We start from the raw sequence: 22,004 nt of genomic DNA, 5'->3' as shown, positions 1-22,004 counted from the left end.
AGGAACTTGATAGGGAGAAGAAGGAGGAAAGAAAAAAACGAGAAAAAAAGGCTGTGATAAGCGCCGTATAAGCGCTCACGTACATAAACGTCACGTGCATTGGGCTGTGTTGCGCATGATCATCTCGATTCCAACAGACTGCGCTCGATGAAGAAAAGCTCCTTTGCCCTCCAATGAATGCGATCCTACAAGATTTGTTCGAAGTCTACTTCTTGGTTACGGTCTAAAGTAGTCGGATCATCCTGTATTGAAACTGAATAGAGATGAGAGTTGTGTGGATGGATGTCTGTTCAGTCAGAAGTTGTTGCTCGAAGTAGGAGTCATATGCGAAGAGAAAATGGGATGCCAAGTCCGCTGCAAACCCACCTTGAAATGAGAATCGTTCAGGGGAAGATTCTGGCAATTTACAGCTGTGCCAGTTCCACTATGTAATGTCGTGGAGGAGTGTTCGTTGAGCAAACGTGGCCTTTGTTGGAGGTATTGATCTGATTGATTTTGCCGGCCGAATAATAATAGTCTTCTCGTCCTTGTCCGCGTGCGATGTGCATGTTTACGTTCTTTCTGCTATGTAATACTACTCTTCTCAATCGACTCTTGGTGCAAAATGTCAAGCCTTACTGCTGAACCTATCATGCCTGATTACACCGCTGAATATCAAGAGTCATCGACATCTTATGAAGTACCACCATGCGAAGGTACAATACCTGCAATCGACCAAAATCGTTATTAGATACTAATTTCGTGACAACGGCAACCCTAACTTAGCGGGAGATAGCTGTAATCTTCCAACAGACATCGTTCTACGCTCCTCAGATGGCACGCGGTTCGGTGCTCATATCAGAAACCTCGAAATCTACAGCGACGGCTTCCCTATGGCAAACTCTGTCGTCAACTCGCACGAAGACGTCGAGCTATCTGAGGATTCCGATGTTGTTATGCTCCTTCTCAAGTTCATGCATCACCAGCCTCAGCCGGATCTTTCACTCCTTGCGTCAAAGTTGCTCATCAAGTTTGCGAATGCGGCGGAGAAGTATGGGGTTTATTGTGCAACGGGGGTTTGTAAGGTGATGATTGGGTGAGTGTTTGATTCAAATAGGCCTAATCCTACATCTAATCATACCCTCGTTATATGTAGCATTTCGGTCAATGATCAACCATTCGATGCATTCCTGTATGCGCAGAAACACGGTTATTCATCCATAATGGACAAGGCCGGAAAGTTAGTAAATGCTCTCTCATTCACGCATCACCACTTCTACATATTCAAATCACATTTTCAGACTAGCCTTAACCCAAGAACCCGCCAGATTTTTCGCTTATGCCCATAGTATCGGAGACACCACTTGGCGGGATCTGGCTGAACTTGAAACACATAATATCCCTACCAAAGAAGTCTTTGAAGCTCTCAAACAATACCCGGACTGGCCACCAATCTTTGGTGCATGGGTGCGTACTGTAGCGAGAGTCTTTAGTTGGGACTTCGATGATCTTAGTATTTGAACTGTTAGTATTACAAACGTGAACTCATGCGCGAAGCGATCTTCGATACTCTCAAGAATCCCATCCCAGTACAACACAAAGGAGGACAAATGCGCTGCGCCGATTGGTATCCATTCCATATCGAGGTGCTCAGTAAGATGGGTACTGCAGTTCCCAGCGAGAAATCGTTTCTCCAAGTACTCGAAAGCTCTCTTCCACGTCTCAATGGGTGTGGTCACTGTCACATTGTCGTTAATAGCATGAAGATCAGGATGAGTGGTCTGAGCGTCATTGCGAGGAGAGCTTTAACGTCGTTCTTGAAATGACAGCCTGTCATTTCAAGAACGACGTTAGGTAGGTAAATATTGTTCTTGAACAATTTTACGAGCTGTTCCTCCGCCGGGGTCCAGGTCTATCGTTACTTTCTGTCGTCGACGCTAATGGTCTCGCAGTATTGTTTGAATTTGAATTACCTCTCTTGATATTTGTTGACGGGTCGTATCCAGTATGAACTGTGTAAAAAACACTGGGTTATACATAGTACATAGTTATAGTCGTTCACAGATCATTGCTCCTCATTGCTCCTGGTCAAGTTTGTCTTATTTAAAATTGTGCAATTGCATGGGAGCTTCCTTCCTCCGGCTGAGGTGGCTCACAAGGGGTGCTCGCTTGAAGGTGTTATACGAGACTTGTCGGTGCTTTTGCACCTCCATATGTCACGGCTGTACGAATATAATGTACATATTGTGAGCTTTATACCAGGATACATTGAGCTCTGCTGATAATCCGTTGCCAAAAGACGGCTAATCCCCAACATCAAACACAGTCCTCAAGACATGGTCTGGCTTCCTCCTCGTATGCTTAATGAACCCCAGAAAATCAAGTTCGTGCAAGGCTCGAATGAAGCGGGCCTGGACAAGAAGTTGATGGCGTTCCTCTGAGTCTGAGCTGGAGTCAGGAGGTTCTTCCCCGTGATCCTTCATTTCCTCATCACCATCTAGATCTGAATCTCTGGCCTTCTCCTTGCCTTTCTTTGCGGGGGAAACAATTCCATTTGCCGCTTTCCCTTTCCTCTTCTTTTGCCCCTCTTTCGCGTTCGTCTCCCGTCTCCGTATCCCAATGACAGTATGAAACGACTCAAACCAATCATACACGTTGATCATCTTCCCGCTCTCGAGATATCGGTGGAAGAGGACGGATGTGTCGGGGAGGGTGTGGAGGGGGTCTGAATCGTCTGTGATTTCATCACCGTTCTCGTCCTCTACAAAGTTGTCTTGTGGGGTATCTTTTTGACCTGCATGAGCTGTACGAGTCCTTTCTGACTGAGCTACCTCGCATCCGTCGTCCCCTGCAGGAACATGCGAAAATATAGAAGGTGAAGGTTCAGCAACGAAATCTTTAGGTCTCAAGAGACCAGCTATGATGGATGCGCGGATCGAGGGATTGAGAGTCTATGACATATCACAGCCTAGGTCAGAAACACCGATAGCGATACCAAAGAAATACATATGGAAACCACCTCAGAAGGAAACACTGCAGAACCAGTGTAATAGACATCCCACAGGGGACCACTTTCAATCGGAGTCGTAAGAACACTGTGCAATCAAAACAATGAGCCTATGAATTAAGGTAAGATGATGAAAAGAGCATACCCCAGATATTCATACATCCACTCTGCCAGATTCTCCTTTAATAATTTGAACTTTTCTACTGCAGCCTCGTTCATATTTCTCTCCCGGGTACCCGTTTCGACGGTCTCGTAAGCTCTATAAACCTCTTCGGCTTCTGACCTCCATTCTTCTAACATGCGCACGACCTCCGCCAGATTCAAGTTTGAGCTCTCCTCGCCGTCATCATCGCCCGTAGGTATGTCGACACCCAAGTCATTTTGCAACTCCTGGAATTTCGGGATTAATGTATTCAAATATGCCCTCAGCTCCTCCGGTCGGAGTTTTCGAAGAAGTGTTCGAGCGTATGTGATGTCTTTCACTGATTGCTTTGAGTGAGTTTGAGCGTGCAATTGTAACAGGTTGATGTAATTCTGCAAGCTGAGGTACTGTGGGTATCGAGAAGACAACGTGGAGGCCGCCGTTTGAGCCGCCGTACTCATGAATGCAGGAACGGTTGTCGATCCCCAATGATTTCCTAGACCTTTATAACCCTTCTCCGAAAGAAAACCATGGAGCCCCTGCAAGAGAAGGTAAGCGAGCCGGATGGAACGAGTACGGGTGCGGAATTGAGAGCAGGCGATGTGGACCGCGCGGGTCAAGGCGGGGAGTGAGGAGGTCAAATTAGAGTTATCGGCGTCATCACGGTCGAATGTTAACCTTTGGACCAATAGCTCTTTGAAATCGGTTGAACCTGGTTCTTGAAGGGTCGATTCGAGAGATAATGCATTAATACCGGATGGAAGGTGAGGTACAAGAGAGACGAGTGCGGTCAGAGGGTTGGTGAGGAAATGTTTTAGATGGGCAAGCTAGAATTCGATCCATTCAATGAATATCGGGAATATATCCAGTAACATAACTCACCTGAAGTATATTCAATAGCGCATGCACGGAAGGATTAAATCGGGTCGCATATTCTACCAAGAACTCGAGGACAGCTGGGCCTGGGACAATGTCCAACTCGTCATTGACAGAGGAAAGGTTAACGAAAGTCTATGTATTATTTAGCATCTACAATAGCTACCAGACAAAGACTCTGTGATACGTACCTTGATAATAACCTCCTCCAATACCCTCGGTCCACCAGGAACGATGACCGATTGGATGCGCATGAGTTTGAGAGTCGAACGAGGATACGTAACATGCAAGTACGATTGGGGTGATAGAGGCGATAGGGGCGATGATAGGGAAATGAGAACAACCAGGGGAAGAGAGGGAACGTGTTGGCTGCAGGGAGGTGAGTGCGAGGGTTAATTTCACTGAGATAATGACAAAAAACCTGCAAATATATAGCACGTCTTGTAAGACACCAGGATCGAACTGCTCAAAGTCATGCAATAACAGGATGAGTTTCTGAGGTCTTGTGTCTGCCTTTTGGGCTGAATACCAAGCCACGAGCACGTTGATATCATACGCAGCGAGTATTTTCGCAGACGATTTGTATGATGAGCCAGAGCCTGAAGTAGAGAGGAATCCCGAAATGATGAATTTCATCGCAGTTGTTAAGTTTACGCAATCGGAGGGATATAAATGTGCAATTGAACGCAGCTGAGATATGACAGAAGATAGAAAGTACGGGTCTGCTGAAGACGAGTTGGCCACAGCAATTGTAGGTATTTCAAAGTGCGGTAGAGCCAGCGAAGTAAAGTCGCTTTGTTTGTCGTCGTTATACGCGGATTCTATCTTCTCCACCACCTCAGCTACTACCGGTTCGTATAGTTCGTGGAAAAGTGTCTTACAATGGATTTCTACTCAGCGGAACAGTGGGAGCAGTGATCAAGGTAAAGACACACCTGTATCCGATTTAAACACTTGTCCCAAGCCGATTTATACGCGTTCCACCTTAGTTCAGGGCCATTCGGAAGGTCAAATGCGAGACGTAGAGGGAGTGAGGGTTCTGAGGGTTCTGCGTTTTGCTCTTCATAAGGAATGTAATATGCTGTCTAACATCGTCTAAGTCGTTCAGCTGTAGATTGGGCTAGAGATCAAATATCACCTCGTTAACATCATCAAGATTAACCATGGCGGCTGGCTTGAGGGATTGAAATGGACATGTGATCGATTTTTCCAGATTTTTCCAGATCTTGACGAAATCCACTTCGTCCACGCAACTTTTTCTTCTTCGCCATGGCCGATTCATGATTACCCACAATTCTCTTTCAAAGCTCAGCTATCAATTAATTAGGTTCGAATACTTCCCTACTAATAGTGAATACCCAGCCTATATTCACCATATCCGTCTCTATCTCACCAAAAAGGCCAAACAATGATCAAGTGTTCGGACAGGAATGTCTGTTCAGTATGTTGGCTTTAGGTACATCTGTATATATAAACCTCTGAGGGGTAAGTACTGTTTATGGGTGTGTCGTTGTTTTCATTGGGTCTCTGCCGGTGTTCACTATCAGCAAATGGCGCGTTGCGTTCTACACGTGATTGATTCACCGGGACTCCCGACGGGTTTCCCCACAACCTTACACCTTGTTACCTTCGTCCATTGACCGTCAACATCTCGGACACGCTCGCAAATCTGCTGCAAATTGGAAATGACCAAAACTTGACAGAAGGTTAGATATCATGCCTCATCGTACCTACTACACATTAAACGGCTACCATAAACCCGGACGACCGTATTCGAATGCCCCCCGTCTCTCGCCCTCCTCCCTTCCTCGGGCTCCATTGAACTGAATAATTAGGAGGAGCAAAGCCACTCATTCTAAATGCCTCAGAGTCAGCTCCGATACCTCTGTCGGAAGAGTGGTGGTGAGTGGGATACATCGAACTAACTACTCCAAAACTCGGAGAAAATGGGATATCATATAAATACTAGTATCCCAAATTCTTCCTTTCCATCGTTCCTAAGACTGTTATCCGCTCAAAACCACAAACATCAATCACTATGTATTCTAAAAGAACTCCTCAAGCTCCCCCAATCGCTCGGGCAGGAGCTTGTAATAATTGCAAGCAAGTCGCCCTTGTATCAACCCAATTCAGTTCAGTTTCTAACGCTAGTGCGCTGTTTCAGACGACGAAAGATGGTACGCCAGAGTTCCTGGGTTCTTTTTTCTTATTTGTTCGAAGCCCCTTGTCCACAGAGATGTGACGGACGAAAGCCCGTCTGCGGCCCATGCACTAAATCACCGTCTCTGGGAGACTGCGAGTACGCCGGCGTGGGGCACACATACGCAGACCGCTTACAAGAGCAAATTAGCGTTCTCGAAGCGCGTTTGGAGCAACTACAAACTCCTACTGTCGTCGATGCTAGACAAGACTCCATTGCTCTTCATGATCCTTACTCGTCAAGTGCCCCTATAAGCTCGTATGCCGCTAGTAGGGGTGAGGCGTACGATACGATCGCGGTATTACCTCAGGAAAAAGATCTGTAAGCATCTCGATATCAATATTGGTCAACCTCAAAAATATTTACAGAACTAATGTTTTTATCAACTTTCATTTGATTAGCTTGGAAACTTTCCTTCCATATGCCTCTTACTTTGGATTCTTCTTGGATGCCAGAAGCCTCGTCAAGGCATTTTCAAATCCTATCTCCGACCCCAATCAACGACCTACTTCCGCTCTGTCAGCTTCCATGATCCTCCTCGGAGCGCATTTCAGTACCCATCTCGCTCATAATGTCAATTCAAGCTCAGAACTCATGGAGAAATATTTATCAAAAGCAATTCAAGCTGTCTCACTTGGCCTATCCGAATACCACCCTCATCGAATTCTGCATACTCTTCAATCCTATGTTCTTGTTGCCTACTACTTTCTACTTCATAAGCGCTCCCTGGAAGGACGATGGCATTTGGACAAAGCTGTTTCGCTTATTATCAGTGCCCAGATGCACCGAATCCGCAGCTCAGATTTTACCCACACCACTCCAGCTTCACTGTCAGCCGCTCAAAGCGCCTCGGAGGAGGGCGAGTGCATCAACGCCATGTGGACCGTTTTCGCCTTAAATTGTCTGTGGTCTGCTGTAGAAGGTGTCCCTGCATCTATCGCATATACTACGGATCAGGGAAGAGTGGATACACCATGGCCGCTGGACAGTGGTAGATATTCTGATGTAAGTCCAGAAACATCCCTCTGAGTGGTTATTCTGATTACCGAGAAATCTTGCCCTATAGACCACATTTCCCCAAAATTTCAAGTCCAGTCATACACTCCAAAAGTTCTTTTCCGGTATTCCTGACGATGGAAATTCAATATTAGCTTTATACGTGAAAGCGACTGTTCTATTTGAACAGACAACCGTGTTTTGGAAACGCTACTCCGATAATTGTAAGTTCCTGTTCGTATATTCTTCGTTTCCAAAATCCGTTCCCAAACATGCCTGTATTGACATAGCCGTATTGAATCATACTACTCCAGCTCGAACATTATCAGCTCGGACCCTTAGTTCTCCCGTCGAAGTTCAAGAATTTCAATCCTCCTATCAAAACCTCTTCGCCCTCTCAACTCGCCTCTTGACCAAAATTTTTCCCCTTAGTAGCCTACAATCTGATCATGCGAAAGCCCGTCTTCTGGTCATCCACACTCTAGTTCGTGTAACTGTAATACGACTACAATGCACGCTCGGAGCTGACAACCCTTTGTCTCGCCCTATTTTTCTGGATATGGCGAATGGTATCATGGACCGTTTGACTGAATTTGGTATGAATTCTACATTGTTTCTGGATCCTATGATGGCAGTAAGTGATTTTATACCATCTGAGAGACATTAACTCCGACCAAGTCCGTAGTCGAGTACCTTTACTAACTAGTTGCTTCACTCCATCAGATTATCCTTCGGGGTCCCGCAACAGTATTCATCGGAGCGATCAAACTATATAGTTCGCCCTCTAACTATAATCCAGCAGAGGTGCAGAAGTATACCAGTTGTTTGAATGAACTTACGCATATAATGGCTCGCCATTCAGCGAACAATCCTCTGATGGGTGAGTACTTTATCTGTTTCTTCTAGGAATACCATTTCATTTCTACATAACTACGACATTATTAGCCTCAAAATTAACGGATCTTCAAGAAGAGGCTATTGCTATACGGTTCATTTAGCATGCAATAACTCAGCATTAAATGGAGTAGTGAGGTTCATTACTGTCCGGTCGACTTGCTGAATATGGTGAACTGGTTGTTCGGGAACCCTCTGAGTCTACATAGTATAATCTATATCCTATTCTACTATCCGAGGGTTCAATTAATCATTCCCTCTTAATGCACCGTGGCTTAGCCAACATGTTTTCATATTTTTGTTTTTTGCGTTGTTGCGCGAGGTCTCCATGCTCATAGGTTACAATGTGTGTAAAAAGTTCGCAAGAAACTGGACTCAACAGTGCATGGAAGTCTATAGCTACTTTCAGATGGGTCTTCCTCGTTCCCTGTTGCCACACCCGCGTGAACTTCCTCAAACTGCAGCCTAAGTTTGCATGCAAGTTCTTGTAATTTCAACTAATTTCAAACACCAGAATATTTCCAGCATTCCGTACTGTATGGAATGATACAATCTCACGCGAGCCACATATCATCTGTAGCACCTCGAGGTGATACGGGTAAAAACAACCAAAGGGACAACAATGTCGCCGAAGATACTCAGTACCATGTATTACGAAGGATATTAAGTCGTCAATTGAGTTTCAGGAACTGACAATTGCTGTACATCTATGTACATCATCTAATGGCAGCACCACAGCTGGTTTTATTACTCTTGTGTGACATGCCGCAAAAGTTTAGAAGTCTGAACGAAAGGAGAGGGCTTTCAAAGAGCCTGGAATTCTATAAAGTTCCCGGGAGAGATCGGACAAGGATTTTTTATTACTTATAACCTCCTCTGTGTTCGGAAGTTGGGAGTCGTTCAAATGATTTGACGGTCAGTCTGAGATCAAACGGAACTTCTGCACCCTGAGCCTTCGTCCCAGGTCTTCCTTGACATCCATGCAGCCTAACACCAGTACACCATTCGAAGCTACTTCTACTACGTCCTCACCAGCAGTAGCTTCGCGTTCTTCGCAATCGCCCTCAAATTCCTCAGTGGACCGATTAAGCCTCCCCCCTGAATTGACCGACTACATCCTCGATTACTTCCACGACGACAAACACACGCTGTTTACCTGCAGTCTCGTCTCGCGGTCCTTCAACGCGACGTGTAGGTATCACGTGTTTAGTAAAGGAATTGAGATCTCGAGCACGCCAGAAGTGCGGAAGAGAAAGGTCGTTGAGGGCATTGAGGGTGTCGAGGACGATATTGAGCATGCTAGGAAGAAAGGAAAAGAAAATCAAGATCTAAGAACCGAGGTGGGATTAACAACACATACTTACATTAATCCCGCTTCGAGCGCAGCTTCATTTGTACGTATCGTACTTGCTCCGTCATCGACGGTCGCGCCATTCTTGCAGGAGCTCTGCTTGGTTTTGCGGCCTTCCTTCTCCCTATACTCTGTCCCACCAAAATCGGCTGTACCCGCAAACGCATGGCTGGACGAATTACTAGCCCTACTTCCTGCAACCACAGTTTCTTCAAGTTCGCCTTTTCTACCTCCTTATCCTCTTACTCATGCTGATTCATTCCCCCCAGCAGGAACAAGTCAAGCACATCGCCGAAACCCCTTCCACATACGCACTCTCCGTATCTTTCGACACGGAGTCGACCTTTCTCCTTTCTCCCGTCTGGCTTTACATCAAAACTTCGCACATACGGTGAGGACGCTGGCATTGTTCGAAACGACATTGCAGGGGAGGAGTCTACAGAGGGATATGGAGTGGGTGTGTGGCTTTGGAAAGTTAGAGGACCTATTGTTTTATGGACATCATCGCGGGGAGAAAAGGGGAAGGAGAGCGGCATTTATGGAAAGAGGTGAAGGAGAAGGGTTAATCAGGGACATAGAGGAGCCTGCTACAACAGAGGAAGAATCTCCGTGGGGATGGGGTCATTCGGAGGGAGGGCGTATATTTGACTTGAACGAAGCTCCGGAAGTGATGGACGCACGAGGGAGAGCAAAGATAAGACTTCCTTTAAGCATACGCAGGCTCCGATTAGATCTACCAGGGCCAGCTTTGGAAGCTGTCATGAGGTGGTTGTTGGCCCACGGGTCTTCCGGGTCCACTGAAGTCAAGTCGAAATCTCATTCTGACAGGTCGAAAGAAGAAATTGAGGCACAAAGGGAGGGCGGATCTCAAGGAAGTATTGAAGGAGTTCCCTGTGTTTCCACACTCCACATCTTCCGCGTGATGGACGACGAGATGCCAGCATTGAGAGCATACCTCTGCGCATGTAAAGACACACTCGAAGACTTGATGATGTTCTTATATCAAGGACATACGAAGCGAGGTGAGTTGATTCTGCATCGCAGTGAGTTTTCGACGCGCTTATTCGCTGATTATTTCGAAATTCGGATTCCTGTGCAGATGACTTTGACCTTTCTTCGCACACTGCACTGCGATCAGTCTACTTGGCGTCGAACGGGTCCAAGCCAATGAGGGTATTGCATGATATCCTCTCTACGCTCCAAGCCCTGCCGACATCCCAAATGCGCAAAATCTATCTGCAAATTCCCCAATGGCAACTCGCATCAGACGACGATGCATGGGGTACCCTAGATGGCCTGTTGAAGGGCTTGTTGGAATCCTCTGGCAAAGAATTGAAAGTCTCTGCGATCGTGGACGGGCGTCATAAGTATGATAATAGCAACGAAAACGAGGAGGATGTTACTTTTGGGCTGAGATGTAAGCTGAGGGAGAGGTTGCCTTTATTAACGTCATTCATGTCCCCCATTGGATCTGCGAGGAGTCTGGATAAAGCTAGGAATGAGAAGCAAGATAACTCAAGGTTTACCATACTAAGCAACAGCACGAGAGAAATGGCGCAGTATGTTGATGAGGTTTTCGGACGGATGAGGGTGAGCTTGACCCGTCGATGACCTATATAGTCGACTTACGCGTCGACCCTCCATTTTCCAGACATTCTAAATTGTAAAAGGCAGCTTTTTTGGGATTCTGATGGGTAATGCAAAAGCAATCAAGATAGTTGCAGGGTAGATGATACATACACACATATCCCCCCTAGGATTATATTTATGAGACGTAGAAATCGTACTGTAAGATCATCCATGCCAAAGATACACCTGTGCGTTTATTAGTTAACAAAGAATGACGCCAAACGAAACAAAAGGACGTACTAGCTACAATAAATGGACTAACAACTGGTCCATTGAGCTTTGCAGTTTTGAAAATCAGAAGTTCTGAAGTGAAATGGCTGAATGCAATTAAGTAGGATATGATGCAGATATCGTAGATCCTAAGCAAATCAAAAGCGGCTGGATGAGAAGGGGAATATGAATGAGAATTGGACGCGTACGTTTTTTCGTGAATGTGATATGCGGCGTAACCTCGAATTACAGCAGAAGTTATGGTCCAAGTGCCAAATGCACGAGCCTGAAGTGGGTTCACTGTGGCGCGTCGAAGTATAAGTTGTAAACAGTTTTATCAAATATACATATCACATACCAAGATGAGGCATACGCGCATAAAGTCGTTGGGTGAGCTTCAAAGTCGTATAATTTTGTATAGCGTTGAATACCGCAGCTGAGGTGACTACAAGCTGCCATATGGGTAGCCAGCCTTCAGAGGTAGGTAGAACTACTGCATTTATTAGAGGAGAAGGATTTAACAGAAAAAAGATACTTACACGACTTGAAAACGTCCATGGTGGTGAAGATGGTGAAGAGAGAACAAATATGATTACAAATCAAATAAAAAGTTGTACCGAATGTTCGGATGCTTTTTCAAGGACAAGCCGCATGCTGCGATGAACGTTGACGCTGATGGTAGGCGGCTTCCTGTCGACAGTCCAATTATCGGTCATACACTTAGAACGGTGTCCAGTAATTCAAGCATCTCCAGTGCAGCCAGCGGAGCTAGCCTCAACCGCCAACCTAGGACTCGCGGTCGTTCACGAACAGTGACGGGGAACTCCGCTATAAAGCCAAACACTACCAATGTTGTCAACCACGACCAAATGTCTATTAGCACAGGTCCTGTGGCGGCGGATACAAGCCGGGCGGAAGAATCAAATGCGGAGGAGCCGATAAGAATGGTACGTTAACTTGAACGTTCATAAAATGAAAGTGTATAACTAAAGTCTTAATTTGAAGACTAAAGCTGCGAAACAGGGTTCACAGTTAGCTGCTATCAAGACCAAGCAACCGCCATCTGCATTTTCCCGAGTTCCACTTTCTCAAATTGATGCCATAGAGGGAGTTGGAGTAAATGTTAGAGACTCGATGATCACACAAGAGTCGGAGCAAACAAATATTTCTACAGTCTACCCACTGTCAACATTGTCTTCCGCAACTGCCTCTCCTCGTTCCCCCACATTCTCAGAGCGGTCTGTCCAGGTCGATGACTTCAAGTCTTTCGAAGAAGACGACGTCTCATACCGTCTCCGACTTTTAGTCAATAACAATTACTTTCTTCCTCCAGCCCATTCAAAGCCACTTCCCGCTCAATTGATTCCTGCCACTAATCCCAATGCGGTCAAAAAGCTTCCCGCACCGACGTTTCTTGACCTTTTTCGGATCGGTAGATCAAAATCCAAACCTCCGACGCCGACATCCGAAAGTGGCAATGGCGGCCAAGCTCTTACTCCTGCCTTACGCACAACGTCGGATGCCACAGCCGTATCAGGTTTTCCGATGCAAATGCAGACTGCAGTCTCTTCCTCCTCTTCCTCCGCTCCTCCTCGTACTTCCAATTTAGGTAGACAACCAGACCGCTCAGGTCGTGTTGTAGTGGTAAGGGAGAAAATGGCTGATTTGGCTAGCGCAGCCAAGCAAGCCGAATTCGAGGTGAAAATCCGCTCGTTACAGCGCGATACTCGACGCGAACAGGCTGTCAATCTACCATCTATGGACGACGTGATAGATCCTACAGATGCAGTAGATCTACCACTTCCATCCTCTGCATATCCTTTTGCCGTTCAAACATCCGCTTTGCATGGTCTAGGTGTCCATGAATCAGTAGGTGCTGCCGCGTTAGCTTCTCGTCTTCCACCTCCTCGAGATCGCAGTTCAGCTCTGTCGTCTCTTGGTCCAGATGATGACGAAGAGGATTGGAAGAAGGCATTATTAAAAGCTGCCGTTGGTCATTCATTCGATAATCTTACTGTTGCCGCTGAAGGTGCACTTGCTCGATCTCCAAGGTCACCGAGGTCTCCATCATCGTCTATGATGTCGTCTCTGCCACCAGGATCACCTGCACCATCTCCCGTGCCGATCACCTCTGCCCCGGTGCCTGCGGCGAGGATCAACAAAAAGATCATAAGCAGCCCTATTCAACTTGACACCTCGTTATCAAAGTCCCCTAGCGTTCATAGTGCTAGCCACATCCAAACTCATGCTTTCACAAATCATTCTCGGCCTCGCGGATGGTCTTCTCCCGCCTCTCCAACTTCTCCTTCTTCCGCGCCCTCGCCTATACCCATCCGTACCGAAACCCCCTTGGATCTGATGCCGCTGATGCCTCCCCCAAGGTCTCCGAAGTCCCCTAGATCACCTAAGTCAGTGAAGAGGGAAATAATCAACCCTGTGTATTCGATTTCGCAGACGGATCTTACTGAAACAGCAGGTCCTGCTGCTGCGTCAGTTTCTCAGGGCTGGAACGGAGGGAATACTAACTATATATATACAATGACCCCGCCGCCTGGGTACTGGAGAAGTAGAGGACTGGGTATGACACCAAGAGACTCATCCGAGTCGTCCCAATCGTCTTTTAGACCTAGAGACTCCTCTGACCGGGAGACAACAAACTCGAATACAAGTCGGAGTAGGCGTACTGCTGGAAGTGGTGTTGCAGATCCTGAAACACCAGATTCGATATCTATGTATTCAACCGTGACTGGAGTCTTTCCTGACGAAGAAAACGAGAACTTACCCAGGGCTAGTTCATCTAGGTCGACAATTACTTCGACAGCACAATCACCTACGACATCTGCGTTCCAAGATGCTTTAAGTCGGAATCCTTCGGAGTTGCGGATTGACGGCGACGGTCATGCTCACCAACAAACAACCGATCCACCTCCCGTGCCTTCACTCGCAGGTCCTACAAATGGCACCTCGGCACCCTCTGCGTCAGTATCATCTCCATTCCAGCCTCCAGAGCCTATAGAGCGCTCAGATCCAGCAGCTCCAGCATCTCCTCGCCCTTCATCAGCTTCTTCCTTACCCATACCTTCAGCGTCCCTCACTCCCGCAACACCAGTATCTGCACCTTCCCGGACCACTTCTCTCCATTACAGAGATCTCCGAAACCGACATTTCTCCGCACTCATGCAAAACAATACACTCCCAACGTATGCTTCTTACCTATCGCATCCTCCATCTGCGTACAATACCAACATGCCTCCTCCGCCTACCCTCGCGCATCGCTCGGCATCAGACCACGGGCATGGAACTTTTAATCCGCCTCCGCCAGCATTAAGGAAAAGACCACCGACTGCACCTGCTGCTCCGATATTAACACCGAGGATAGAACTCATAGAAATTTCCGCACCAGAACCAACGACACCCCCGTTTCCCTCTTTCGCGTCATTACCTTCCTTTCCTTCTTTGCCAACGATACGATCACCTTCCTCCCCATCTTCGGCCCGCTCTGTTCACTCTGCTCGGTCCGCTCCTCCCTCTCCTCCTTCCCCGCTTTCTCCGCTTTCCTCATCCTATCCTTCTTCACAATCCCCTTCTTCTCTGCCCTCCCAATCCCAGCCTTCGCTAATCGAGCGTCGTCATCACGGAGTCGGGAATCCTCTACGTGGAAGTTTACACATCCCCACGTCCATCATACCTCCGGCGATCCACTCCGCACCTCCCCCTGCAACTCCTCCTTCTTTCTCTTCTTCTTTACCTTTATTCGCTGGACCTCCTTCAGCTGGACCGTCTTCTATGATGATGATGACCCCACCGTCCTCGTCTATGTCGTTCTTTGATACCATTCAAACTCAACCGAATGCGATGGATTATTTGGATGAGTCCTCTGATGGGTCTTCTGACGATGATGATGAGGATGAAGATGAAGATGAGTGTGAGTATGATAATGAGGGTGATGAAAATAGGGCTGGAAACGAAAACATTGAGAAGGATGATGACAATCATGATGACGAGGGAGAGGAGGACTTCCGGACTGCAGAAGGAGGAACTACAGCTGGTAGTGGAAGAGAAAGGGGGGCATCTGTTACCAATTCGATGTTATCTTCCCTTTCCGCCTACTCCACCCCTTCAGCACAACATACAGCACGACGCCCGTCGACAAGTCGATCGAATATCTCAAGTCACTCGAATTTATCAAACCATTCCAATCGCTCAAACTTTTCGATTCGTACCCCCTTGATGCGATTAGGAAATCATTCTACACCCTATGTCTCGCATACATCCCTTCACGCATCCGATACAGGTATCGACCGTAGACTACCTATTGGGAATATTGCAGAAAGCAAATCACCCAGAGAGTTCTTCACGAAGAAGATGAGGGACGACGAGCAGGTGCTAGAGTCGAAGTGGGATCTGTGGAAATATACGAGGGTGGGACAGGGGGAGGGTGTGCGTGCTGATGTGGTCACAGGATCCGGAGTAGGGACTGGTACTGGTACGGATATTGTTGGTACCGGGGCAGAGATAGCAGGAGAGGTAGAAGTAGCGGCAGGGCCGAGTTCGCGGTCTTACTCCTACTCTTACTCTAGTCACCCATACGCCCGTGCGTACGGTCCTCATCATTCGAGAAATTATTCAAGAGACGCGCCTTCGTCTTTCGCGGGAATCTCAGGCAGCTCAGGAACTGCCGTGGGTGGAAGTCGCATTAGAGCGACATCGTCGTCTTCAGATCGAGGATACGGGTATGGGTACGGTTCTCAGACTCAAACTCAACAAGCCCAGACTCAGGCTCAGCAGAAAATGGAGTCAAAAAAGTTGGACGGGATGTTGAAAATGCATATGGAGGCGGAAAAGGATCAAATGAAGAAGATGGCAGAGAGGATGAAACAGACACAGATACAGGATAAGGCGAGTGGCGGTAGAGGTGCCATTAAGTCAAAGCGTTGACACTTGAAAGCATGACACTATTGGCGGCTCTGGTGTTGAAGGTACGCTTTGCGATTTGGTTCCTACGTCCCTCCCTATATTTATTGATGTCTCTTCAAGCTATACTCTTCCGCACACAATATTTTATGTCGGACCTTTTCTTATGTCGTATATAGTTCCTGTATTCTTGCTTACATCTCACGACCTTTCCTTCCTTTGCATACCTCCCTTCAATTTTGCTTGCCTCCCTGTTGTTTTCCGTCATGATTCTAACGTTTCCCTTCGCAATGCTTTCCTATGTTCCTGTTCAGTCCTAATTCCCCCCTCTAACCAAACCTGGGATTCAATTCATGTCTTGATTCACGAATAATGGCACATCAACGTCTGCATACACATTTACGACTATGGTCTAAAGTGAATATACCTATACACTGCCTACGCCACAATCTATACATGTACATACTTTACTTCTACACCGTTCATATACTTCAAGTGTATAAATTGACTTCAACATTTTTTTCTCCTTCACTCTTCTATGCATTGCAGACGGTTCCACACTGATATACAATTTTAGTGATACCCTGTTCCCGTATCAATTCCAATCCTCAGGTAAATCTCTGTAAATCTCTACCGTGTCAACTAGTACCTAAATCGTCGGCCAGTATGAGCCAGTATGTCGAATTGTCATGAATAAATATGCACGCGTGCACCAGGGTAAAGCTATCCATAGTCAAGGAAGGATAAAATATGTTTTATCGTTGGATTCCCATGTTAGCGTAAGGTTTATCTCAGTTGATATCGGAACAACTGAGGGAGCTCGTGTGTTTCTGTGGTGCGTGATACAGTAAGTACTGTATAGTTTAATGTAAGTAGTACGGCGTATACGTGTAGTCAGAGGTCAAAGCTGGTCTATTTCCCTGTACATACGGAGTTGTTCCAACATCCCAAAGTTTAGATCGAATCAAAATATTTGTGAAATTACGTAATGAGACTCGAGATATACTAAAAAGATGAAGAAAACAAACAGAATACTTACAAATAAGTCTGCAAAAAGGCTATTTGAGAACTATGCAAAACAAACATGCATTAAGAGGGAATCGAACCCCCGGCGGGTCGAATTTACCAAAGGAACTCAATATGGCAACGACCCAGGTTACCACTACCCCATTAATGCATAAAATTATGTCCCGTCCTCGCATATAAATACCATGCATGACATTGCCATAAAATAATCAAAAAAAAACTGATTCTACATACATCATTACAGCCCTTTCCGTAACCATATGGAATTTGATTTTTTGAAAACCTGTGAGGTTGTGTTTGGCAAGATCACATGTCAAGTTTTCACCCTCAGTTTACTTGCATGTACTATGCGTCGATTCTCTGAAGATATGCGGGTTCGGGTACCATTAATGTTTTGGGAACAGCAGGTTTCAGTGAAGAATATCTGCTACCACCTCGGGATGAAGAAATCTGTTGTTTATCATATCCTTGCGCAGTATCGGGACCATGGACGACTTCAACCTGCCTTGCGTCGACAGGGCCGACCCTCTCTTTTGAATGGCACCGATACTCACTATCTCTCTGCTCTCATTGATCTCCGACCTTGCATTTACTTGGATGAAATACAAGCAGAGCTAGAAAGATGTTGCCGAGTTCGTGTCTCAGTGCAAGCACTTGTACGCGCACTTCGGAAATTAGACCTATCTCGGAAGACTGTCTCTGTACGGGCACTCGAGCGCAATGACCTTGAGTGGGCACATTTCATGCTGCAGATAGCTAAGCTGGTGCCACGACAAGACATGCTCATGTTCATTGATGAGGCTGCTCATAATGCCAAGACATCTCTTCGGAAGTATGGGCGTGCAAAGCGAGGTCATCACTGTGTGCAACGGAGGCAGTTTGTCCGCGGAGAATGTGTGTCTATACTGCCAGCAATAACTCTTGATGGCATTGGAGCTAATAGAAACGATGTCGACAACGCGCAAATATCAATGAAAGTGTAGATGCACGTCTAAGAGAAGGTGACGCCAAATACAACCTTACAACTTTTCAAAAAAATCGAATTCCATATAATTACGGTAATAGCTGTAACGTTTAACACTTCTACCCACTCCGAGTCAACACCTCCAAAATCAACCGTTCCGGACAAATTAACGAAAACCTCGAAGCTCCCACGGGTGTAGTGTTAGCCTCAGTTCCCTCTTGCCGTGACTGCCGATACTCCACTGTCTCCTCCCCTCTCTTCACCCACCTCCTTCGCACCGGCTCTCGCCCGCTAACAACATCTTCCATGAACCTTTTCACAGCTTGAAGAATTTCTAGAGCCGGCTTAAGGCAGGTGACATGGCCAGCATTGAGCAGGACTCTCTTCCTCTGCCGCTGTTGATGATGTCGAGGCCGTATCGAGGTATTAGCAACATCGTATTTCTCATACCCTGCCACAGCTGTATCCTTTCCCTCCTCCTTCTCATCGATTCCACTTCCTAACAACTCCCTTTCTTTCATCCTCACAAACCCAATCAACGCCTCGATGCTACTAAACCAATCCACTATCGAACCCTCCTTCGGAAATATAATTGGCTCGTATTCGTACAACGAATCACCGACGTAGAGCATTGGCGGGCAAGAGGTGGAGTCATAGATCGTCAAGGAATCCGGTGTGTGGCCTGGAGTGTGGAGGACCGTTACATGGCTTGAGATTTTGTTCGATAGTATCAAGTTCGATATCGTATGTCCGTGCGGAACGAGGGTGGGAGTGTATTCTGGAGTACTTATGTTGAGAAAAGCGCAGAGACTATGTTCTGGAATGTCAGAAAGGAATTCAGGGGAATGAGATGAGGCGAGGATAGGAGAGTCGGAGGAGCTGTAATGGAGCACAGGGCAGAGGGAAACGAAATGATTACAGTGAGGAATTATAAATCTGCATGATGGAATTCTGACCCCAACGTACAAATGCTTTACACCAACTGTAATTGTTCAGATATTATCTGAAGGTGCTATAGTGACTTACGAATATGATCATAATGACAATGTGTTAGAACAACGATATATCCCATCCTCTTTCCTCCTTCCAATCCACTTTGGTTATCAAGCCCATTCAGAGGCCTTCCGCCGTTTTCTGGTACATCCACAGTTTCAATAAACTCTCGAACATTGGTCACTCGAACCTCGGGATCATTGGATGCTCCTCCACAGCCTGTGTCGATTAGGATAATCGTACCAGCCATGTTGTGCCCTACTTTTGAGGAAGACTCGGATGTGTTGGATATGTTAGATAAGTTTGAAGTTGATGGAAAGATGATAGCGTAGATATGTGGATGCTCGGAATATATGTCGTTGTATTCCTTTATGAGGAACGTGTTGGATGTAAGCCGGGTCGCAGTGAACGCACTGCTGTCTTTGTCTTGAGACATTATAATTAATTCGGGTCGACTGCTAAGAGCTGCAACTAGTGATTTTTAAGGTGTGAAAAGAACCAGAAGAGGTATCTTCAATATGCCGACGCGCTATGTAAACCTAGCTTTGACCTTACCATAACCAGCTCTCTCGCGTTGGCATACGATTCCATCAGAATCAACCGTCCTCTTCCTCTTCCTCCTCCTGCCCGGATACATAGGTACGACGAAAGTACTAAACGAATAAAAGTAGGAACTATCTCCCAATATTTCCATCCTACTAGACTCTGAATTGTAAACTCTCAGTACAAATGACTCAACCCGTAAAACCGGACGAAACGCGGCCTGCGACGCCAGCTACGACAGCACAAGTACAACAAGCTCCCCAACCCCCTCCGACGACATACAGTACATGGGCTAGTCAGTTTTCATTCATTATAATAAGCATTGTGTATATTGAACGCGGTGGGGCCCACAACAGACATCCCTATCGATCCAGCTCTGCAAGCCCAACCCGCACCAGGCGCAACACCAATAACACCAACCGCAACCCAAGCCGGGCAAACAACCCCAGCCCCAGTGTACCAATATACCCCATACGGATATTACCAAAGCTACCAAAATCAGTTTTCTAGCGTTCCCGGGGTGGGGACATCTGCAACAGGCGCGACGACTCCAACGCCGGTTGTGGCTCATAATAACAGTACTTATACGCCTGCGCCTGCAAATGGGATAGATACGTCGGATATTAATACGCTCAGGGATGCTTTGGGCAGTACAGGTGTTGATTTACGAGTGAGTCCCACTGCAATCAAATCAGATCCAATTTTTATTCAATTTTCTTCTTCTCTCCCAGGCAGAAGAAGAATCCCTGCAACGAACCTCAGACAGTCACCTAACCTACCGCTCCTACGAAGACCGTACGCGAAAACAACCGTCAAAACCCAATTTCAACACGATCTATCTCTCAAGCACTATCCACCAAATAACCTCTGCGCATAAATTGTCTAATCCCAATCCATCCGCAGATACCGTGAATTATCTCGCCTTGGCTCTACGCGCTAGACTACAAGATCTAATAACTGCCATGATAACTGCCGCTCGACATAGGACCGACACACAATTCGACAATGCACCATCATTGTATGAGGACGGTTCGCCGATGTGGAGTATCCTTGTTAGATCAGACGTCGCCAAACAGATTGCGGCGTTGGAAAAGGTGGAGAGAGAGGAAGAGACAAAGATCAGAAGAGAAAGGAAGGAACGTGCGGATATGGCTGCGGCACAAGCTGCGGCGCTCGCTGCTCAGAGTGCGAGTGCGATGAACGGCGGCGCTGGTGGGTCTGGTGGGGGAGATGACGATCTAGATGGGTTCGGCGGTGGCGGAGGAGGAAAGAAGAAGAGAAAGAAAGACGGACCGGGGGTTACAGCGAAGAATATGTCTGTGGATGTACAGAAGAAGATGTCGAATGCGGCGGCTAGTCATGCTGCCGGATTGGCGGGGCGGTATTCGTGGATGACGGCAGGTGCATCGTCGACGGGTTCGTCTACTCCTAAGAAAACTGTCGTTGCTGCTGCTCCTGCTGCTGCTACTACCACTACTACTACACCCGGCGCTTTGTCATCATCGTTGACTGGAGCAGGAGCCAGTGCAGCGAGTACAACAGCTACTCTCAGTACACCTAGTGCCGGAGGTAATAGCAGTGGATGGGCCAGACCATATGTCTCCGCGAAAAAGACAACAGAAACGAATACGACGCAGGAAATTGTAGAAGGGGATACAAGGACTGCTATCACCATGCGAGATGCGATGTTTGTTATCGAAAAAGAGAGAGGTCATGGTGGGGGCAGAGGAGCTGCGAAGGGGTGGACTTGAAATATATTATATTTATTGTTCATCTGTCTGTAATCGATTCAACTTGCAATCACCCTCCTCTACCCTCCAGAAACCGGACAAATCACCGCAACCTCTACCCCATCCCCCAATTCCACTTTTGTCAAATCTTCATAATCGTCAACCATCTCAGCATCAACACTCCATTGGCTCGAGTCAAGTACTTTTCTAAGGGCTTCTCCGATTTCCTTTCCTCCCCCTCCTCTTCCTTTCTTTCCACTCCCATCGTCTTTACTCGGATTATCTCGTGAATGTCTCTCAACCAACAAATCCTTCAACTGAGAAAGGTAGAACCCCTTCTCTGGAATTGGTATTTTTTCTTCAGTTATCCCTAGGGTGGTAGATGCAGCAGCGAAATATAGAACTGTTATATGCGCTGTAGAGGTCGAAGTAGAAGACATGATGATGATGAGTAATCTCATCTGACGACTCGGCATGGCCCGGGGCCAATATAACATGATTTGCCCTCCCCGAAACTACTTACAATAGTATGTACCACTGTTGAATACAG

At 46.7% G+C, this 22,004-nt stretch overlaps 9 protein-coding genes and 1 non-coding gene across 10 annotated transcripts; 5 read left to right on the top strand and 5 right to left on the bottom strand.

Moving 5' to 3' along the window:
* Positions 1 to 352: 352 nt before the first annotated feature.
* C8R40DRAFT_359583 (uncharacterized protein) lies at positions 353 to 1,896 on the top strand. Its single transcript, XM_046234829.1, has 5 exons — positions 353 to 695; positions 766 to 1,075; positions 1,136 to 1,219; positions 1,281 to 1,446; positions 1,509 to 1,896. Exons 1-5 carry the CDS (start codon positions 605 to 607, stop codon positions 1,803 to 1,805), a joined length of 948 nt encoding a protein of 315 aa, XP_046084901.1. The 5' UTR covers positions 353 to 604; the 3' UTR covers positions 1,806 to 1,896.
* Positions 1,897 to 2,282: 386 nt separating this feature from the next.
* Positions 2,283 to 5,169, bottom strand: C8R40DRAFT_1172142 (origin recognition complex subunit 3 N-terminus-domain-containing protein; the record flags this gene model as incomplete). The annotated part of the gene is made up of 8 exons (XM_046231819.1): positions 2,283 to 2,930; positions 2,999 to 3,074; positions 3,132 to 3,955; positions 4,011 to 4,139; positions 4,196 to 4,373; positions 4,426 to 4,880; positions 4,940 to 5,089; positions 5,143 to 5,169. 8 exons carry the CDS (start codon positions 5,167 to 5,169, stop codon positions 2,283 to 2,285), a joined length of 2,487 nt encoding a protein of 828 aa, XP_046084900.1.
* A 628-nt stretch (positions 5,170 to 5,797) lies between these two features.
* Positions 5,798 to 7,867, top strand: C8R40DRAFT_1196668 (uncharacterized protein; the record flags this gene model as incomplete). The annotated part of the gene is made up of 5 exons (XM_046233086.1): positions 5,798 to 6,107; positions 6,169 to 6,525; positions 6,606 to 7,209; positions 7,271 to 7,428; positions 7,543 to 7,867. Exons 1-5 carry the CDS (start codon positions 6,043 to 6,045, stop codon positions 7,865 to 7,867), a joined length of 1,509 nt encoding a protein of 502 aa, XP_046084899.1. The 5' UTR covers positions 5,798 to 6,042.
* A 1,207-nt stretch (positions 7,868 to 9,074) lies between these two features.
* C8R40DRAFT_1172140 (uncharacterized protein) lies at positions 9,075 to 11,056 on the top strand (the record flags this gene model as incomplete). The annotated part of the gene is made up of 2 exons (XM_046231818.1): positions 9,075 to 10,467; positions 10,545 to 11,056. 2 exons carry the CDS (start codon positions 9,075 to 9,077, stop codon positions 11,054 to 11,056), a joined length of 1,905 nt encoding a protein of 634 aa, XP_046084898.1.
* Positions 11,057 to 11,210: 154 nt separating this feature from the next.
* C8R40DRAFT_1048926 (uncharacterized protein) lies at positions 11,211 to 11,772 on the bottom strand (the record flags this gene model as incomplete). The annotated part of the gene is made up of 4 exons (XM_046224536.1): positions 11,211 to 11,260; positions 11,315 to 11,433; positions 11,494 to 11,584; positions 11,643 to 11,772. Coding segments are annotated over 4 exons (390 nt in total), but the record flags the coding sequence as incomplete, so codon positions are not given.
* A 171-nt stretch (positions 11,773 to 11,943) lies between these two features.
* On the top strand, positions 11,944 to 16,222 carry C8R40DRAFT_1172138 (uncharacterized protein; the record flags this gene model as incomplete). Its single annotated transcript, XM_046231817.1, has 2 exons — positions 11,944 to 12,231; positions 12,290 to 16,222. The coding sequence occupies 2 exons, from the start codon at positions 11,944 to 11,946 to the stop codon at positions 16,220 to 16,222; spliced, it is 4,221 nt and encodes a 1,406-aa protein (XP_046084896.1).
* A 1,061-nt stretch (positions 16,223 to 17,283) lies between these two features.
* On the bottom strand, positions 17,284 to 17,375 carry C8R40DRAFT_t158. Its single transcript has one exon. It is a non-coding gene; the product is annotated as a tRNA-Gly (tRNA).
* Positions 17,376 to 18,331: 956 nt separating this feature from the next.
* Positions 18,332 to 19,674, bottom strand: C8R40DRAFT_1149157 (uncharacterized protein; the record flags this gene model as incomplete). Its single annotated transcript, XM_046229530.1, has 3 exons — positions 19,211 to 19,674; positions 18,693 to 19,067; positions 18,332 to 18,569 (listed from the first exon to the last, which is right to left on the bottom strand). Coding segments are annotated over exons 1-3 (1,020 nt in total), but the record flags the coding sequence as incomplete, so codon positions are not given.
* C8R40DRAFT_359187 (transcription initiation factor TFIID component TAF4 family-domain-containing protein) lies at positions 19,669 to 21,883 on the top strand. The gene is made up of 4 exons (XM_046234827.1): positions 19,669 to 19,848; positions 19,906 to 20,015; positions 20,081 to 20,394; positions 20,456 to 21,883. The coding sequence occupies exons 2-4, from the start codon at positions 20,012 to 20,014 to the stop codon at positions 21,473 to 21,475; spliced, it is 1,338 nt and encodes a 445-aa protein (XP_046084894.1). The 5' UTR covers positions 19,669 to 19,848; positions 19,906 to 20,011; the 3' UTR covers positions 21,476 to 21,883.
* On the bottom strand, positions 21,535 to 21,894 carry C8R40DRAFT_1172134 (uncharacterized protein; the record flags this gene model as incomplete). The annotated part of the gene is made up of 1 exon (XM_046231816.1): positions 21,535 to 21,894. One exon carries the CDS (start codon positions 21,892 to 21,894, stop codon positions 21,535 to 21,537), a length of 360 nt encoding a protein of 119 aa, XP_046084893.1.
* Positions 21,895 to 22,004: the final 110 nt, after the last annotated feature.

This window comes from Lentinula edodes, assembly GCF_021015755.1.
Source record: "Lentinula edodes strain Le(Bin) 0899 ss11 chromosome Unknown C8R40scaffold_24, whole genome shotgun sequence".
In the NCBI taxonomy this organism is placed as follows: domain Eukaryota; kingdom Fungi; phylum Basidiomycota; class Agaricomycetes; order Agaricales; family Omphalotaceae; genus Lentinula; species Lentinula edodes.
This window is presented reverse-complemented; position numbering and strand designations above follow the sequence as displayed.